The sequence below is a fragment of the Oncorhynchus clarkii genome, chromosome 5 (genome assembly GCF_045791955.1).
Source record: "Oncorhynchus clarkii lewisi isolate Uvic-CL-2024 chromosome 5, UVic_Ocla_1.0, whole genome shotgun sequence".
NCBI classification, from domain to species: Eukaryota; Metazoa; Chordata; class Actinopteri; order Salmoniformes; family Salmonidae; genus Oncorhynchus; species Oncorhynchus clarkii.
In genome coordinates, this window is record NC_092151.1 from 36,035,893 (window position 1) to 36,054,706 (window position 18,814).

At 41.4% G+C, this 18,814-nt stretch overlaps 2 protein-coding genes across 10 annotated transcripts in view; one reads left to right on the top strand and one right to left on the bottom strand.

The window, feature by feature from the left end:
* LOC139408729 (AP2-associated protein kinase 1-like) overlaps positions 1-10,761 on the bottom strand; it is a 33,574-nt gene extending 22,813 nt beyond the window's left edge. For 7 of the 9 annotated variants that reach the window (XM_071152978.1, XM_071152975.1, XM_071152974.1 and 4 more), the window contains exons 1-6: positions 9,699-10,157; positions 4,009-4,127; positions 3,668-3,776; positions 2,077-2,219; positions 427-548; positions 125-206 (exon numbers count right to left, since the gene is read on the bottom strand). In XM_071152978.1, coding sequence (XP_071009079.1) covers positions 125-206; positions 427-548; positions 2,077-2,219; positions 3,668-3,776; positions 4,009-4,127; positions 9,699-9,858 — 735 coding nt within the window. In that variant the 5' untranslated portion in view covers positions 9,859-10,157. Of the gene's footprint in view, positions 1-124; positions 207-426; positions 549-2,076; positions 2,220-3,667; positions 3,777-4,008; positions 4,128-9,698 lie in introns of all 9 variants that reach the window. The other 2 variants (XM_071152976.1, XM_071152979.1) reach the window with 2 other exon arrangements.
* A 354-nt stretch (positions 10,762-11,115) lies between these two features.
* On the top strand, positions 11,116-18,326 carry LOC139408730 (annexin A4-like). Its single transcript, XM_071152982.1, has 13 exons — positions 11,116-11,284; positions 12,458-12,516; positions 13,185-13,272; positions 14,216-14,310; positions 15,476-15,589; positions 15,785-15,875; positions 16,264-16,343; positions 16,612-16,668; positions 16,893-16,986; positions 17,398-17,493; positions 17,647-17,705; positions 17,837-17,959; positions 18,072-18,326. Exons 2-13 carry the CDS (start codon positions 12,508-12,510, stop codon positions 18,123-18,125), a joined length of 960 nt encoding a protein of 319 aa, XP_071009083.1. The 5' UTR covers positions 11,116-11,284; positions 12,458-12,507; the 3' UTR covers positions 18,126-18,326.
* Positions 18,327-18,814: the final 488 nt, after the last annotated feature.

Below are 18,814 nucleotides of genomic sequence, written 5' to 3' on the forward strand. Positions count from 1 at the left end.
AGTTTCATGAGCATTCTGTGACAGATACGCTACAACGTGGACTGTAAAAAAAGCCCCATACAAATCAGAAGCTGGCACTGATACCATGACTAAAGCCTAGATCTAAAAAACAACGTCCACTCACCCATATGTCAGCTTTAGTAGTGATAATCTTGCTATTGTAGAGGTTTACCATCTCAGGGGCACGATATGACAGAGTGGTGTACCTGAGAGAGAATAGGAAAAGTCCACAAAAAGGAGGATAAAGAACACCATGATGTTGAGCTAACACAGGGCTAACCTCTGCCGAGGCTCGGCTGAAAAGGCCTATATTCCTCTGAACTGTATTCTTCTACAGCTGTAAAAAAAAAAAGAAAAAAAAAGCTAAATTCAAAGGAAATAAAATGGCAGCATATTGTATGCATTAAGCTACGCAAGTTCACAAACTTTTTTATTTCATCATCGACTATTGGCACTCCTTCAATCTGTGGGTTCTGGAACTTATTGGTAGCGCTGCCAAAGTCACACAGCACATAGTGGCCTTTATCATGTAACAGGATGTTCTCCACCTGCAGAGATACAAAAGAGAAGCAAAGCCAGAGAAGGATAACATATGAGTCACATAATGTGAATTGGATGAAAGTGTCTGCTGATATACAGTGAATTTGGAAAGTATTCAGACCCCTTGACTTTTCCACAGTTTATTACGATACAGCCTTATTCTAAAATTGATTACGATTGTTTTTTCCCCCTCATCAATATACACACACAATACCCCATACATTTTTGCAAATGTATGAAATAAAAAAATTAAAAAATATCACATATACATAAGTATTCAGAAGAAGTTTGGAACCACCAAGACTCCTAGAGCTGGCCGCCCGACCAAATTGAGCAATCGAGGGAGAAGGGCCTTGGTCAGGGAGGTGACCAAGAACCCGGTGGTCACACTGACAGAGCTCTAGAATTCCTCTGTGGAGATGGGAGAATCTTCCAGAAAGACAACCATCTCTGTAGCACTCCACCAATCAGGCCTTTATGGTAGAGTGGTTAGACGGAAGCCATTCCTCAGTAAAGAGGCAGATGACAGCATGCTTGGAGTTTGCCAAAATGCAAACAAGATTCTCTGGTCTGATGAAACCAAGATTGAACTCTGGCCTGAATGCCAAGCATCACGTCTGGAGGACACCTGGCACCATCCCTAAAGTGAAGCATGGTGGTGGCAGCATCACGCTGTGGGGATGTTTATCAGAGGCAGGGACTGGGAGACTAATAAGGATCGAGGGAAAGATGAACGGAGCAAAGTACAGAGAGATCCTTGATGAAAACCTGCTCCAGAACGCTCAGGACTTCAGACTGGGGTGAATTTACACCTTCCAACAGGACAACGATCCTAAGCACAGAGGCAACACAACGCAGGAGTGGCTTCAGGACAAGTCTCTGAATATCCTTGAGTGGCCCAGCCAGAGCCCGGACTTGAACCCGATCAAACATCTCTGGAGAAACCTTAAAATAGCTGTGCAGCAACGCTCCCCATCCAACCTGACAGAGATTGAGATGATCTGCAGAGAATAATGGGAGAAACTCCCCAAATACAGGTGTGGCAAGCTTGTAGCATCATACCCAAGAAGACAAGGCTGTAATCGCTGCCAAAGGTGCTTCAACAAAGTACTGCGTAAAGGGTCTGAATTATGTAAATGTGATATTTCCATTTGTATTTTTTTTTATAAATGATCAACCATTTCTAAAAACCTGTTTTTGCTTTGTCATTATTGGGTATTGTGTGTAGATTGATGGAAAAAACAAACAATTTAATCAATTTTAGAATAAGGCTGTAACCTAACAAAATGTAAAAGAAAATCAAGGGGTCTGAATACTTTCCCGAAGTCACTGTGTGTGTGTGTGTGTGTGTGTGTGTGTGTGTGTGTGTGTGTGTGTGTGTGTGTGTGTGTGTGTGTGTGTGTGTGTGTGTGTGTGTGTGATATATATAATTTATATGAAAGGAAGACTTAGCCAAGAACGAGATGAGACAGAGGGAGTGGGAGCAGAGTAAGGAGGTGAGAGAAAACACAGGAGAAGGATTCTATTCCTCCGCACCTTGAGGTCCCTGTGGATGATGGGTGTCTTGCCCTGGTGCAGTCGAGACACGGCGTCACATGTGTCACAGAAGATCTGCAGCACCTCTGCCTCTGTGAAGCCTGTCTGCAGACGTTGGTTCATCAGGTTCACCACCTGGCCCCCTGCAGAGATACATCGCTCATTACTGAACACACACACACGAGGTATGGAGCTAGCAAGGTTCCTCAGTACACCCATCTCGCACTCAGACACTCAGTCTCTTGATCATGTAAAACAGTGGTGCTCAAACTTTTTCAGCGGGGACGCCATTTTTTTCACCAGAATTTCTGGGGACCCCATTTTCTTTCCAAAAGAGTTTCTCGTGACCAAACCTCATCCCAAATCTAAATGACAGGCATAAAATCAGTAAATTTATATTTTCACATCAACAAATAACCTTCAATTGATTACATTTTCAAGAACCCCTCCCCCATTACTGAATAATCTTCTTCTAAAACTTGTGTGTATTGTCCTACAAAATAACATGTATTCTTAATGTTTTTTGGGGGTGACCCCACGGCAGTTCCCCCGCCCGCACTAGTGGTCACGACCCCAACTTTGAATACCACTGATTGAAAATGCACACTTCGCAATAGGGGCCTTTATAAAAAATTAGGAACACCTTACTAATATTGAGTTGCACCCCCTTTGCCTTCAGAACAGCCTCAATTCAACAGGGCATGGACTCTACAAGGTGTCAAAAGCGTTTTACAGGAATGCTGGCCTATGTTGACTCAAATACTTCCCACAGTTGTGTCAAGTTGGCTTGATATCCTTTGGGTGGTAGACCATTATTGATACACACAGGAAACAGTTGAACGTGAAAAATCCAGCACGTTGCAGTTCTTGACACACTCAAACCAGTACGCCTGGCACCTACTACCATACCCCGTTCAAAGGCACTTCAATCTTTTGTCTTGCCCATTCTCCCTCTGAATGGCACATATATACAATTGATGTCTCAATTGTCTCAAGGCTTAAAAATCATTCTTTAACATGTCTCCTCCCCTTAGTCTACACTGATTGAAGTCAATTTAACAAGTGACATCAATAAGGGATCATAGCTTTCACCTGGTCAGTCTGTGCCATGGAACGAGCAGGAGTTCCTAATGTTTTCTACACTTTTTGTACATCTACTATGCCTATAACATACAATCACATCATGGAAAAAAACCTGGTGCAGCGCAGAACTCAAATGATATGCAAAGACAAGTACAACAACAAAGTCCCCACACCAGTGGTAGGCCCAGATCACGTGTCAAACTCATTCCATGGAGAGTCGAGTGTCTGAGTTTTCGCTCCTCTCTTGTACTTGATTGAGGAATTAAGGCCACTAATTAGTAAAGAACTCCCCTCACCTGGTTGTCTAGGTCTTAATTGAAATGGGAAAAAAAAACTAAACAAGCAGACACTAGGTTCTCCATGGAATGAGTTTGACACCCGTGGCCTAGATGGAAGTTAGACTAATAGTTAGACAGAGAGCGCCCTCATGTGGAGTGACAGTTGTCTGTCTTTATTCTTGTCTTTCAACTACACTTGATTGAACACAGACCCTTCAGTAAGCACTCACCTTTACAGTAGTCCATGAGGATGAGCACTTCCCACACATCTCCTCCTCCACAAGTGGTGATACTAGAGTCCAGATAGCCAACGATGTTCTTATGGCCGACCAGGTCCTTCTGCAAGAGCACATGCACAACCAGATTACATTAACAGACAAAGTGAACATTATCATGCCATTTAAGTTCAAGTTCAACATGAATGTCCCCAGAAGGGAAATATAACTGATAAACAATGTAGTGCAGAGTTCACGGGCCTTCCCGTGTTTTCATGTAAGCAGAAGAGAATAATAAACAGAGTAGCTCCCCTCCAAGCATGCCGTGTGAGTGGGGTAATCTCACAGCTACTCACCATGATCTGGATCTCTCGCTTGCACACCTGCAGGTCGTGCTCATTGTTGACATACATCCTCTTGAGGGCACAGCGGAGTCCTTGGCTGGTTCGTACCAGGAACACGATGGCAAAACCACCTGTAAGAAAGAGAGAGAGTGATTGAGACCGAATTAAGGTTCAGTGTTTGGAGGCAAGCAACCATTGGAAGTCTGAAGTGTTGGCAACACCACTCTGTGCTAGGGCTGGCACAATTACAGAAAATAAACTGTCTTAATCATTTTTTAAATAATTTAAAAATAATTTATTTTAAATAACAGCTGATTAAAGACAGTACAGCTGAGCATTGGTGCGGTTGAGTCTGTTTGTGTGGTAACAAAAATGGACTCCATACAACATGAAACTTTGTTGCTCCTTGCTGAAATAAGCAGGGTGTTGTAGCAAACAAGTCTTCGGTTGCCTAGGCAACACCCCCCTCCCTGCAGCAACAGCAAACATAGAAATAGAATGAATTGAACAGGCATGGAATCTCTAGCCCTGGCAATATGACTGTTAAACTCAATGGCTGCCTGGTATAGAATGTTCATTCAGATTATGTTAACTGATGTGGCTCATGCAATGGAATGTATTTTTTGTAATGTCAGTTGAGTTCAACATCAACAAATCACAGCACATATTGATGGGTACACTTCCTGCTTTTACTTCCTGCTTTGCTCCTGTGGGTACACTCACAATGGCCGCCAGTCCACCCATATCCCAACATTGATTTGAATGGTTATGTCACTTGAGTAAGCTCTGGTGGTAGAGCATTCCATGACGTCATGGCTCTGTTTTGGTTTGGGTACCGTGAGGAAACCCATAGTGGCGTGTCTGGTGGGGTATTTATGTCTGTTTGATGTGTATGCAAACATATTATACAAGTGGTTAGGCATTTAAACACATTTTTCTTAAAAAGACTAGACGAGAAGTAGTCAATTTCTCCTCAACCATGAAAGACTATCGTGCAAATTGTTGATGTTAGTTCTGTGTGTACAGTTAAGGGCAAGACATGCTGCTTTGTTTTGAGCCAGCTGCAGCTTTTCTAGGTCTTTCTTTGCTGCACCTGACCATATTACCAGACAGTAATCAAGATGGGACAAGACCAGAGCCTGAACAACTAGTACAGTTGATCTGTGTAAAAAAACAAATACAGAACATATTTTTAGAACAGACATACAGTGCCTTGCGAAAGTATTCGGCCCCCTTGAACTTTGCGACCTTTTGCCACATTTCAGGCTTCAAACATAAAGATATAAAACTGTATTATTTTGTGAAGAATCAACAACAAGTGGGACACAATCATGAAGTGGAACGACATTTATTGGATATTTCAAACTTTTTTTAACAAATCAAAAACTGAAAAATTGGGCGTGCAAAATTATTCAGCCCCTTTACTTTCAGTGCAGCAAACTCTCTCCAGAAGTTCAGTGAGGATCTCTGAATGATCCAATGTTGACCTAAATGACTAACGATGATAAATACAATCCACCTGTGTGTAATCAAGTCTCCGTATAAATGCACCTGCACTGTGATAGTCTCAGAGGTCCGTTAAAAGCGCAGAGAGCATCATGAAGAACAAGGAACACACCAGTCAGGTCCGAGATACTGTTGTGAAGAAGTTTAAAGCCGGATTTGGATACAAAAATATTTCCCAAGCTTTAAACATCCCAAGGAGCACTGTGCAAGCGATAATATTGAAATGGAAGGAGTATCAGAACACTGCAAATCTACCAAGACCTGGCCGTCCCTCTAAACTTTCAGCTCATACAAGGAGAAGACTGATCAGAGATGCAGCCAAGAGGCCCTTGATCACTCTGGATGAACTGCAGAGAACTACAGCTGAGGTGGGAGACTCTGTCCATAGGACAACAATCAGTCGTATATTGCACAAATCTGGCCTTTATGGAAGAGTGGCAAGAAGAAAGACATTTCTTAAAGATATCCATAAAAAGTGTCATTTAAAGTTTGCCACAAGCCACCTGGGAGACACACCAAGCATGTGGAAGAAGGTGCTCTGGTCAGATTAAACCAAAATTTAACTTTTTGGCAACAATGCAAAACGTTATGTTTGGCGTAAAAGCAACACAGCTGAACACACCATCCCCACTGTCAAACATGGTGGTGGCAGCATCATGGTTTGGGCCTGCTTTTCTTCAGCAGGGACAGGGAAGATGGTTAAAATTGATGGGAAGATGGATGGAGCCAAATGCAGGACCATTCTGGAAGAAAACCTGATGGAGTCTGCAAAAGACCTGAGACTGGGACGGAGATTTGTCTTCCAACAAGACAATGATCCAAAACATAAAGCAAAATCTACAATGGAATGGTTCAAAAATAAACATATCCAGGTGTTAGAATGGCCAAGTCAAAGTCCAGACCTGAATCCAATCGAGAATCTGTGGAAAGAACTGAACACTGCTGTTCAAATGCTCTCCATCCAACCTCACTGAGCTCGAGCTGTTTTGCAAGGAGGAATGGGAAAAATGTTCAGTCTCTCGATGTGCAAAACTGATAGAGACATACCCCAAGCGACTTACAGCTGTAATCGCAGCAAAAGGTGGCGCTACAAAGTATTAACTTAAAGGGGCTGAATAATTTCGCACACCCAATTTTTCAGTTTTTGATTTGTTAAAAAAGTTTGAAATATCCAATAAATGTCGTTCCACTTCATGATTGTGTCCCACTTGTTGTTGATTCTTCACAAAAATATACAGTTTTATGTCTTTATGTTTGAAGCCTGAAATGTGGCAAAAGGTCGCAAAGTTCAAGGGGGCCGAATACTTTCGCAAGGCACTGTACCTCCCCCCATCTTCACAACAACTTGGTCAATATGACTTGACCATGATAACTGACCATCCCAATGTTGCCGATGACACGCATGTCGATTAAGGCAGCCTCCCGCACACCTCTGAATCAGAGGGGTTAGGTTAAATGCGGAAGACACATTTCATTTGAATGCATTCAGTTGTACAATTGACTAGGTATCACCGTTTCCCTTTACTCCTAGGAGTTCACCTTCTTCACCTGCTTTTAAATTATATCAAACTAGAAAGTTCATATTTTCCAGTGATGAAGACATGTCTCATGGTATGGTGGAGTATGCTAAATGGGTCAACATTCCTGAATGTTTTGGCTTTCAGGTCCAAAAAGTTACTTTCTGACCACTTCTACCAATGGACCAATATTTATGGAAAATTCTGTTCAAATCCAAAGGGGTGTGGTCAAAATGTGATTGCAATCAAATGGAACGACCCAGTAGTGCTAGTGATGGCAGTAGTAATGGTGGTAGTTGTAGTAATGGGGTTTTCATAGGCTCTGCTTTAGCTATAGTGACCTATTTTTGGGTGGTTTGTAGGTGTGGAGTTATTACAGCGGATTATAGTGGGTTAGCATAGTAGGCTAGATTGAGTAGTACAGCCTCATAATCCATATAATGTGTCTTTAAACTCTCTAAATGTTTCCGTTTGAACATTCTGAAAGTTTTGTGGCAGTGATTTCAGTGTAGTATGTTGAAGCCTGTATTCCACGATTGAAATGAATGAGGATACAAGAGTGAAAGGTTGAGAATGTGACTGCTGAAGCAAGTCACACAAAATCTTAAATAAATACTCTTAGAAAATGGTGATTCGTGTCCCATTACAAAACAATTTGATAAGAAGACAATGCAAGATATTTGAGTAAAGAAATTGAATAGGCCTAACCATTCGTTAAAATGTAGCATCCATAATATAGTGTGCGTAGCACATATAATTACATAAAGAAACCCTGGAGTAGCATCCATAACAGCATCATTAGTCATCTTTTGCCAACTGCCTTAGTGGCATCATGTTTAATTCCTGACTTTCAGTGCAACTCAAGCCTCCATGATGGCATTGCCCCAGGGAAACTGAAGGCCTGTCTAGCCTAATGGTCTTAGCATGGAATCCACTGTCTTTAGCTAATGTTGATAACCTATCTAGGCTATATGTTATACCATACTGGTGTTCAATTTCAGTGTGTTGAAACTGCAGTGTACTGAGATCTATACAGTGTTGCAGTGCAAGTTGCTGAAATAAGACTGGGGCAGGGATAGGCTACTTCAACAATGTGCAAGACACTGACTCTCTCTCTATTCAGCATGTTTTAGACTCGATTCCTGAACAGTGTACACCGCAAAGCAGCGCTTCAGAAGGATGGACAGAATAGGCAGAAATCATGAGATGCAATTTGCCTTCGAAACCAACAAAAGCGTTGAATGTGAAAAAGTGATAGGTCCATTATTGTCATGATGAACCGAGGTTGTTAGAGCAAAATTGCAGTCTTTAAGAAGAAGGTTGTGCAAAGTAAACTACTTTTGCAAGATGTCAGGGCTACATCATTACCCTACCAGTGAAAACAATCCACACAAATGACTCTACTGAGCAGGATAATGCAGGCACTGCAATTTCCCAGCATGCAGCACTCATATCTCTCTACACACTCACATTAACATGCATATAGCCACATACTCACCTGGGGATATAGAGTAGCAGGTTAAGAAAATCAGGTGTATACCTTTCATTCAAGTGTATGATACAAAATGGTACGGTTGTATGGTACCAGGGTATGGGATAAATTTGAGAATTGAGATGTGCAATTATTGTAATGTATATTGTGCAATTATTGTAATGTATATTGTGTTTATTTAGGCTAGGCATTTGGCATTTTTAAAGGCTATTTCATTTTTCTATTCTTGAATTATTTCATTTCAAGAACTGATTACATTTACATAAACTTTAACAAGATGGCTGCTTAAGGTGAAAAATATACTGTTTTGAGAGGTGATTTTACCATTTGCACAGGGAGTCAGGGATTAGCCTAATATTACATAACTTCCTCACATCAAGGCATTATCTGCAGGTTCTTTGGACTTCACTACCAAGTACCCAAGTGATATCCAAACGATCAGCAACTTGATCTGTATGGTCTTGGGTTGTCAAAAGGACACAGATACCAGGTTTAATGTCCCCGATGGACTTTAGTTTAAGAGTAGGCCTACAGATACATCCACACCCCAGACATCTCTCAGTGCTCTTCAGTACCTGAAAATGAGCCTCTTCTCATGTCCATGGTCACACATTTTAATAAACCATACAACACCCAAAACAGACTGTCCCTGAGTACATTTAATCAGCGCCTCATATGTAAGGGGATTTCCTGCCAACAGATTTACCAAATTAAGCTGCTGCTCAAACAACGAAAGAGCTGTCAGTCACGAGACAGATAAATCACTGTCAGGCAGCAGCCCTTACACTTGATCATCAAAACAGGAAAACTATAAACAGCATGGCACATTTGAATTGCTTATCCACCTACATTGAAATGGTAATTGGGCTGGGTGTGTCCGATATTCAAATGTCAGGAATAGGATTACATCATGGCATTGAGTGAAAAATTGACAAACGTGTGTGTCTGCCAATGACATAGCCTACTGTAATGTAGCCATATCATTCTGAAACCTAGGCCTGCCTCTGGCTTAAGCACTACTGAATGTCATCATGCGTGTAGCAGCTACCTGACTGGTAATGACTGATCAATGTTCAAACATTGTGGCAGTTTGCGGTCTGACTGAAATGTCACATTTCATGTTCTCAGTCAGCATGGGCATCTAAACATTTCCAAAAGACAAGCCTCAATTCCTCCATCTCACTCACCTTCGGCCACTGTTTCTTCAATAGTGACTTGGTGCCGCCCTATGGTACATGAACGTCCAATTAAATTGCCACCTACATGGCTGGATCCACTGCTACCTCCTCCAGAACCAGGTCCTGAACTGACCAACTCCCGACGAGATGAATCAAAGAACTTCCTCATGATAACTATCAGTCAGATGATGAGGAAATATTATCCTCACTTCAATCAAAACGACGCAGAATGCTCAAATGACGATGCAGAAAGCTCAAATGTCCTTATTTCCAGCGATGTCAGTTTCCCAAATTAACTTTGTTTTCTGGACAAGGCCTAAGGTTTGTCTGACAAAGCCAGTCTTGTTGTTTGCAGATGCCAAAAACAGCAGTGATTTCTTCACCAGCAGCTAACGTTAGCTGTCAATTATGAGCTATGACCGAATAACCAGTCTCCCATTGGCTTGACAGACTAATATAGCTATAGAGATAAGAGATAGATAGAATAGATAGAGAATAGACGCTAATATAATTCCGCTAAACCTTGTGCAGTATTCGACTTGCTCATCTTGGAGGAGGACATTTCTCCATCAGTGCAGCTATTCAGGGGGTTGTGGGTCCCTCCATCTCCGCGGTTATCTTAACGTTATGACATTTCATGTAGCTAAGGTTATTCTGTAAAAATTATGTCCGTTGTAATATATCCCCGGTAAAACGTGCCAATATTACACGATCCTTCCATATTCAATGTCGTTCAGCAAATAATGATTATTTCCAAGTATGCTACAATTCATCATCTAGCCAGCTAGGCTACCAATTAGCCAACGTCAGCTAGCTTACTGCCACGAACCGCTACCTAGCTATTTCGCAACAGGAAATGCCTATCAAAATGACAGGAAATGGTAATTCCGAAAATGTACCAATTGTAGCTACTTTCGATCTCAGTTTGGTTTGATAGCTCCCTTAGAAAATATAGATAAGATATAGCTAGCTAGTCAGTTAGTATATGTTAGATGTACGCAAGATATACACGCTTCGGCTACTTCGACCACACCAACATATCAGCAGCTGCCTGCTTACAGCCCTTAGCCTACAGCTTTACTGCAGTGGAGTCATGGGATCTGTAGTCATGAGGTCTGTAGTGAGGGGGGCACACTGGTGGCATTGACTGGCGGGGGCGCGGGTGAGCAGCCACTAGGGAGCATCTCTCAAATGAATTCATTTAATTAACTTTTTTCATTAGTATACTAGAATATGAGAATGGGATAACAGGCTATTTTCCTCTTGAAGCATAATAATACAATCAATAAGTTTGTGGTGGAGAGAGAGAGAACAAACAATATGGTACACAAATCACAATTATCTGCAATCGCAATTAAGAATTGTAAAACATTTTTTTTTAAATTAAAAGAGAGAGAGAGAGAGAGAGAGTGTGTGTGTGTTCTTCACTGTAAAATATAATGTAGCCTGCCCTAGTGTAACCACAAAGGGGTGGGACCGAAAACTCGTCTTTATGCCATCCACTGTGTTGCATTTTAACGGCCGACGTTCGCAGAAGAGAGCTTCCTTTCGGTCTTCCTCATTTGAAAAGATAGGTCGTTTTTACTGTCTATAGGGTAAGTAAACATTTTTATGTAATTTTATAGGTTGAGGTTAAACGAGAAATATAGGCTCGATGTGTATTGTGTTGTTTTTAGCTAGAAGCTTTAGAATACCTACTATCTGACACATTCAAGGGTGTGTCTCGAACAGAAAATAAACTTCAAAAGTTATTATTCCGTTGCTGGCCGCCAGCAGACAGACATACATCGCCTCCTGCAAACTATATACTTATTGAATTGGGCCATAAGTTACAATCACAAGCGGGGCAACTTGGAAACTAACAATTAACTATAAGAACTGTGTTGCGTAACAATGTCTCCATATTTACCAAAGGTTTGTAGAGTCTGCGCAGTTGTTACTTTGAAAACTGCATTTCATTGATTGCATTTACTTTAGTGGGCTAATGTAGGTTACTAATATTGAGGCCTATTGATGTAAAAAGTGATTCAGTAAGGTGTGACTTTAGATCTAGTAATGTTTTGATATGGCAGTGTGACAGAGGCAGGGGTCAAAAGGGTTCTTCTTGTGCCAGGTATTTCCACCCCAAACTGAGCAGATGTAGACAGTACATTTCTGAATGAGTTGTCATCCTTGGCTAATGAAGAGGCACAATATGGACAACACCCCTGGACTAAAAGGAACACTAAAAGGGACAACACCCCGGACTATAAAGATGCTGTCTCCTATTAATATAATCATTAACGACATAAACTATATTGAGTGACACCATGAAGTAAATAAGCTCTGACCAGAGATGTATTTTGTCTGATTTGGATTTTGGGGGAAGTGTTGTCGGCTAATTGTTTCTGTTGGTAGAGTTGATTTTTTTTTTGAGTTGGAAAAAAAGCTTGTGTGTGTGTGTGTGTGTGTGGTAATGAAACATTAATGAGGGTAATGAGTATTTAACCCAGTCTTTCCTACTGTGAAAGCCCACCACATTGTTATTCTCTACAGAGCTGGTTTAGGTAATGTAGCAACAGGACCATTTGCTTTTGATCAACTGACCAAAGTGGGAATTGACAAATGTATGTAGATGGTCTATGTTTCGTCAGCCCATCTGTATCTGTTACTCAGGGGTCAGAGGTATTGTATGGATAATGGTAATATAATGCGCATCTCAGGAAAAATGCTGCATGTGCGTTTATTAACCATCCTGGGAAATAATATAACGTTTTTTCTTTCGATAGCTTTTCCCATCTCTCTTGCTCACGTTTGGAAACTCTATCTCACTGGCATAATGGCAGCGGTAAGTCTCAGCTCCCAAACGTGTCTACTGTAGTGTGAGTGAACTAAATGATTGTAGTGCTCAACATTTTCATACATTTGCATGATCAGATTTACATTTGTTTGCTTTCGTTGCTTAGTATTGGAAAGGATTTACTTATCAACAGTATGTTCATTGTAGCTTGCATAAAACATGTATGATGTACTCTACCAATGAAATTGTCCAATTAAATTTGTACTGCTGTAATCCTACTGACAGCACAGACGAGATAGCTTTTTGAAAGTAGCAGCCACAGTATACTACTGAGGCAGTCTGACATAGGCTACACCTATACTGCACATAATAAATGCGCGTTGCTGTTACTGAACAAACACACACAGATCTGTTGAGATGTGTATGTTTGTGCATGTGTGTACCTATAGCCCAGGGGTACTCAACTCTTACCCTACGAGGTCCAGAGCCTGCTGGTTTTCTGTTATTACACACACCTGGTGTCCCAGGTCAAAATCATTTACTGAATAGAGGTGAACAATGAAGAAATTACTTCAAGGTCCAGAGTTGAGTTTGAGGGCGATAGCCTACAACTCAAAGTACAATATCCAAATAGTGTTGGATAGTGACTGGATAAATGCCAGCTGCTGAATTCATAGGGAGTTATATGTATGCCATTTTAATATTTGCCACTGCAGATTGGCAACCGAGGAACTGTAACTGAAGCGGCTGGCTTCAAGGTAGAGGAGGATGTAAACAGACTGAGAGGAGCCATGAAGGGGGCTGGTGAGTGATCCCAACATTCTAAGCGATGACTAGCTGTTTGTTTCTATGAACAATTAATAGAAAACAATTTTGGATGAGTATGGTAGGATCCCCTTTCTACTGATAAATAGGTCTTCATTCTAAAATAGTTGTATGTCTTTCCTTTCAATGAAAGCTTCAAAAATACCTTCCTGTTGAACAGTATGCTACCAGTACTTTCACATCAGTTGTAATTATTCTAGAACTCTCTACAGGCCCTCTACACAAAACTGTAGTTACTTTCCATTTCTAAGACCTCATTCATTCCTCTGTGTGGCCTGGGAGTGATTTCTTTCCTTCTCCAGTATACTTGACTCATCTTTTTTCTTTTTTTTCCCCCCTCCATTTTCATAATTATTTTAGCCTTTCTCCTGTTCTAGTCAAAAGTTACTGTAGGATTGCATAATCTTTGCACCTGTGTTATATTTGGTGTCTATGCTTTATACACGTCTATGCTGTAGGGATACAACGCAGAAAATACAATGAGCATTGTAAGAAAACAAGTTACACGCCGTTAAACACAAGCCTACAAGATAGTATACAGCCTGTGCAATTTGTTTCTGAATGGGCGAATCTTAGCTCCACATTTGGGAATGCTGATGCTGTTAGCTAGACGTAATAGGTTTCACCTGATTCTAGTGTGAGATGCATTAGAAGCAGATGGCACATACACTGAGAACCAACTGTGCCTGTGGGACCAGGGTTTTTCCAGGGTGAGAGAGAAGCTTTGGAAGCCAGAAGTGTGTCTGTTCAACATCCAGGTTGAAATCTGGCTTAGTTCTTTGTAACTGTGTGATATCGGGGAGATATTTAGGATATTTCAATGGTGATTGATGCTGTTTTATCAACAGCAAGTTATTTTACCTAATGGATCAGTATAATGTGAAGGTATACAGTAATGTAACCCTGTGATGGTTTCTTATAGGCACAGACGAGGCAGCTGTCATTGAGGTCCTGGCACGTCGTAGCATTGCTCAGAGGCAACGCATCAAGGAGGCTTACAAGCAGACCGTGGGGAAGGTAAGTGTTCTACTGACTTATGCCTGTCTTATGACATTTCTCATATCACCGTTTGAATTATCAGACTATTCTCAAAACCTTCCAAAATCTAAACACCACCAGCTCCAGTAATGGGGGGGTGTGTATTTAATAGTTCATAGTGACAGGAGAATGCAGGGGTTGTGTAAATGGTTATATTTATCATGTGATCAGTCATGGATGGATATACTACAAAGCAGGATCATGGAGTTAGCCAGCTAACTGGCCTAAATATTCTGAAATAACTTTTAAAAAATTTGAAGATAAGCTTGAAATGGGCATTCTCTAATTGACTCAACAACCAAAAACACATGTCTAAGTTTTGCTTTCTTAATGAAGTGGAAAATCAACAAATATTTCTGGCTATTTTTTTTTAATTTTAGCTGGCTAACTTATTGATGTGTTATAGTATACCCTTCTGGTGTGTGGCTTTGTGTGTGTGTGTTTTTATGGGTGTGGTGGTGTCTGGTGTTATTGGTAACATTGTGCAGACAGTTGGTGCCTCAGGTTGATCATTAACTCTTACACAAAGATGGTTATGTGTTTCAGAGAATAGAGAGAAGCTTGTCTACATGAGGGTTGAGGTTAACCTGATTTTAATTGAAGACCAATGTCAGTCAGGACACAGGAGACTATAGAATGACAGGCCCCATGTTAAACGACAACTAAACTCTACATTTAAAACTAAAAGGGAAGTCTGATCAATGTCTACTCTATTGACACTGTTAGATAGGAGCTGGCACAGTCTGGCATACAATAAATCATTGATAAAGTTATCTAAAAGGTCCCATGAATGAGGAAGCTTGCCACAGGGAAGGACAAAGATTGCTAGTGGAATCCTCCTGGTCAGAAACAGTGAGTCATACAGTGCACGGGGACGCCCACAGGCAGGCTCATGAAGAAGCTAAATGTGTCTACTACAAACCTTCTGTGGACAGCTCTTTCGCAGCCACGCCCTTCTGGAAGCAGACTCGTATCTGGAATGTCTGAAGCATTTAGTCTGACAGATTAAACATTTTGAAAGCCTTGTTTATCACCTCTGAGATACGAGTGTAATGAGAGAAGTAGTGTATGCTTACTTGAGCACTAGGCAGGAGATTGTGTCAGTCGGGGCCCATTTTAAATGTCTGTGTCTCTGTCCCTGTAGGACCTGACCGATGATCTGCAGGGAGAGCTGACGGGGAACTTTGAGAACGTGGTGCTGGGCCTCCTGATGACCGCTCCTGTGTATGATGCCTACGAGCTGAGGAACGCTATGAAGGTCAGAGGTTATTACTGCTAGAGACACCATCACAATGGGGATTGATGTAATGCTTTCAATACTGTAACGCTTTTCAATATCTATTGACATTGTATTGGGCTATTCACCTCATCCACAACCCATAAATGTGTTGCATCACACTACTCTTTGAGGTACTTACATAGCTCTCCACATCTCTATTTTACTGAATGCTAGGGTGCTGGAACAGAGGAGGCTGCTCTCATTGATATCCTTGCCTCAAGGACGAACGCTGAAATTAGAGCCATCACAGCGGTGTACATCAAAGGTAGTAGCTACACAGTACACAGCCTTTCTGTGCCATGTATTGAGTCTCCACCTGTAGAAGAGGTATCGCATACGATGTATGGTACAAGTCAATACTTTAGTATTGATCACTGTATATGAAGAGGAAATCTGATCTAGGATATCAGTGTCTCGCCCTCTTGAGAGTGTACGGGCAAACAATGAATCACACAACATGAACACAATGCATGATATGAATGATTTATTAGTGTCTACTATAGAGCAATATTCAACTTTTGTTGCCGGCCATAGCGTTTGACAGGGTGTTCACAAACCGTTTCAAGTGTTGTGTGTTATAATTGCAGAGTCAGATCACTGGGTCTAAGGTCATTCTTAACTCCTACTTTTTGCTTAATCGTGTGTGATGACAGATTATGAAAAGAACCTGGAGGAAGATATCGATGGTGATACTTCCGGAATGTTCCAGAGGGTTCTGGTCTCTTTGCTCACGGTGAGAATAGACCGTGACAATATTGAACTCTCTGAATACACACCTGGTTGACCTTCATATTCCAACAATCAAAGGAAAGCCAACCGAACTACAGTACATGAATTGTTGTAAAGGAAATAGTCACTCCCCCTTCACTTCATCACTTGGGTACAATTTAACACATAATGGATGTTTGTAGTTTTTAGAGGCCTCTTATGGCCAGGTAATGGTCATGTCATTGTCTGACTCTTTGCTAACATGGCCTCTGTGTCTGTCCTGTGACTGACAGGCGGGGCGAGATGAGAGCAACACTGTGGATGAGGCCCAGGCTGTGAAGGATGCTAAGGTGAGAATATGGACCCAGAGAGGAGGTGACCTGGCTCTGTCTATCTTGCATAGTAGCACATGCTGGGGTATCAGGATCACCCCACGGTTAGGAAGATGAACAGTAAGATCAACTTTAGACATAGTTTTTTAAAACCTAATCTCACATCAAATATGTCCCAAAACAGTCAGTATTGGGAGATTTTCTGTTTGGGTTTGTGAAGTACTTTTGTCGTGGGTTCTCAGGATATCTACGAGGCTGGGGAGGCTCGTTGGGGAACAGATGAAGTCAAGTTCCTCACTGTGCTCTGTGTGAGGAACAGAAATCACCTACTCCAAGGTACTGTCCCCACAAAAATATTTCAGTGTATATTCATTTAGCAGCGGTACACCAACGGTGTACACCACCGTCGCCCCAGTGGTACACTCCCAAAATATTTTATAATAATAAAATAAGAGATATTTTTACATTTCTGTTGAGACTCACGTTTAAGATCAGAGTAACAAGTTACACATCACCAGAAGTGACCTTCTCACAGTGTACTTGTTTGTTTGTTTATTACGCTTTACACTTCTCTTCAGTTAAGATACTTACTTCCACACTGACTTTGGCACAAAATTTAATGCACAAACACTGTTCTGCTGACCTGTTCTGGTTATTTCAGGAACCAACATTATGTCATGTGCTTCTTACTCACTACAACAGTATGATTGATTCCATATCTCTCTCTCTCTCACCTCATTGTCTCAGTGTTTAAGGAGTATCAGAAGATCTCTGGGAGGGACATCGAGGACAGCATTAAGAGGGAGATGTCTGGCTCTCTGGAGAATGTCTTTCTGGCAATAGGTCAGACGGATCCAATTTGTTTCAGTGCCTCTTGTAATAATGTACCGAAGACTGATAAGACAGAGTCCAATCAGTTCTGATGAAAATAAGCTAAACTTAAGCTTGTTGAGCTATCATGCCTGATGTATCAATCTGATTTTTTTTTTTTTGCAGTGAAATGCCTTAAAAACAAGCCAGCATTCTTTGCAGAGCGGTTATATAAATCCATGAAGGTAAAGATTTTGAAATTGAGACTTTTTTTTAACAAACATCCCATGGAGGTGTGTTATATCTGTTTACACTTGTGGGTTATCAGACTGAATTCATCAGAATGTTGACCGCTCCTTCCCTCCTGTCTTTTCAGGGTCTGGGAACTACAGACAGCGTACTGATTAGAATCATGGTGGCCCGGGCCGAGATTGACATGTTGGACATCAAGACCGAGTTCTTGAAAGCGTACGGCAAGACTCTCCATTCCTTCATCAAGGTGAGACCCTGGTCACGAGAGATGAAGTAATGGTTTGTCTCAGTAAAAGTTAGATTTGTGCCCATTTCTTTCTGTTATTTTGATGTAATCTGAGTGTTTCTGTATTGTTTAGGGAGACACATCTGGAGATTACCGCAAAATCCTGCTGGAGCTATGTGGAGAGTAGGACGTTGAACATCTAGGACATCGTTCAGCGATGACTTCACTCTGCAACAACACCATTGGTGCCTCTACTATCTTATGTTTCCTTTGCTTAAAGGTCTCTCAATATCCTCTGCTCTTCTGTAGCCAGAGCATTTTAGACTGACCATGATGCCTTTTTTCACAGTTTGTAAAACTGATTAAACCAAAGACAGGTGACATTTTACACCTGCTTGCATTCTCTTTATTGATCCCCTGTTGCCGCATCTCAGGAAGCATAAAAGATGGACCTTTTGAACCTCTGCCTCCCAACCCCCATCTCAGCAGAAAGCCATCTTCATCTCTTACTGTTTGAAGTCCATTTAATGAATTAGTTTGGATGGCTTGTTCGTTGAGTCAGCTCTGAGTCATTTGATTCAATTACCTTAATTGGATGTTAGTCTGATTTGGAAGGCAAAGTATGTCATCATCATTGTGCCTAGACCCTGTCCTCACATTTCAAGGCTGCGCTGAGACTTTCACTCAGGTAATCCCAACCATAAATGATCCGCATTCTCATTCTACCGCAGGCCCGCAACAGGTGACCCTCATTCAAATTTATTTTTTATATAGCCCTTTGTACATCAGCTGATATCTCAAAGTGCTGTACAGAAACCCAGCCTAAAACCCCAAACAGCAAGCAATGCAGGTGTAGAAGCATGGTGGCTAGGAAAA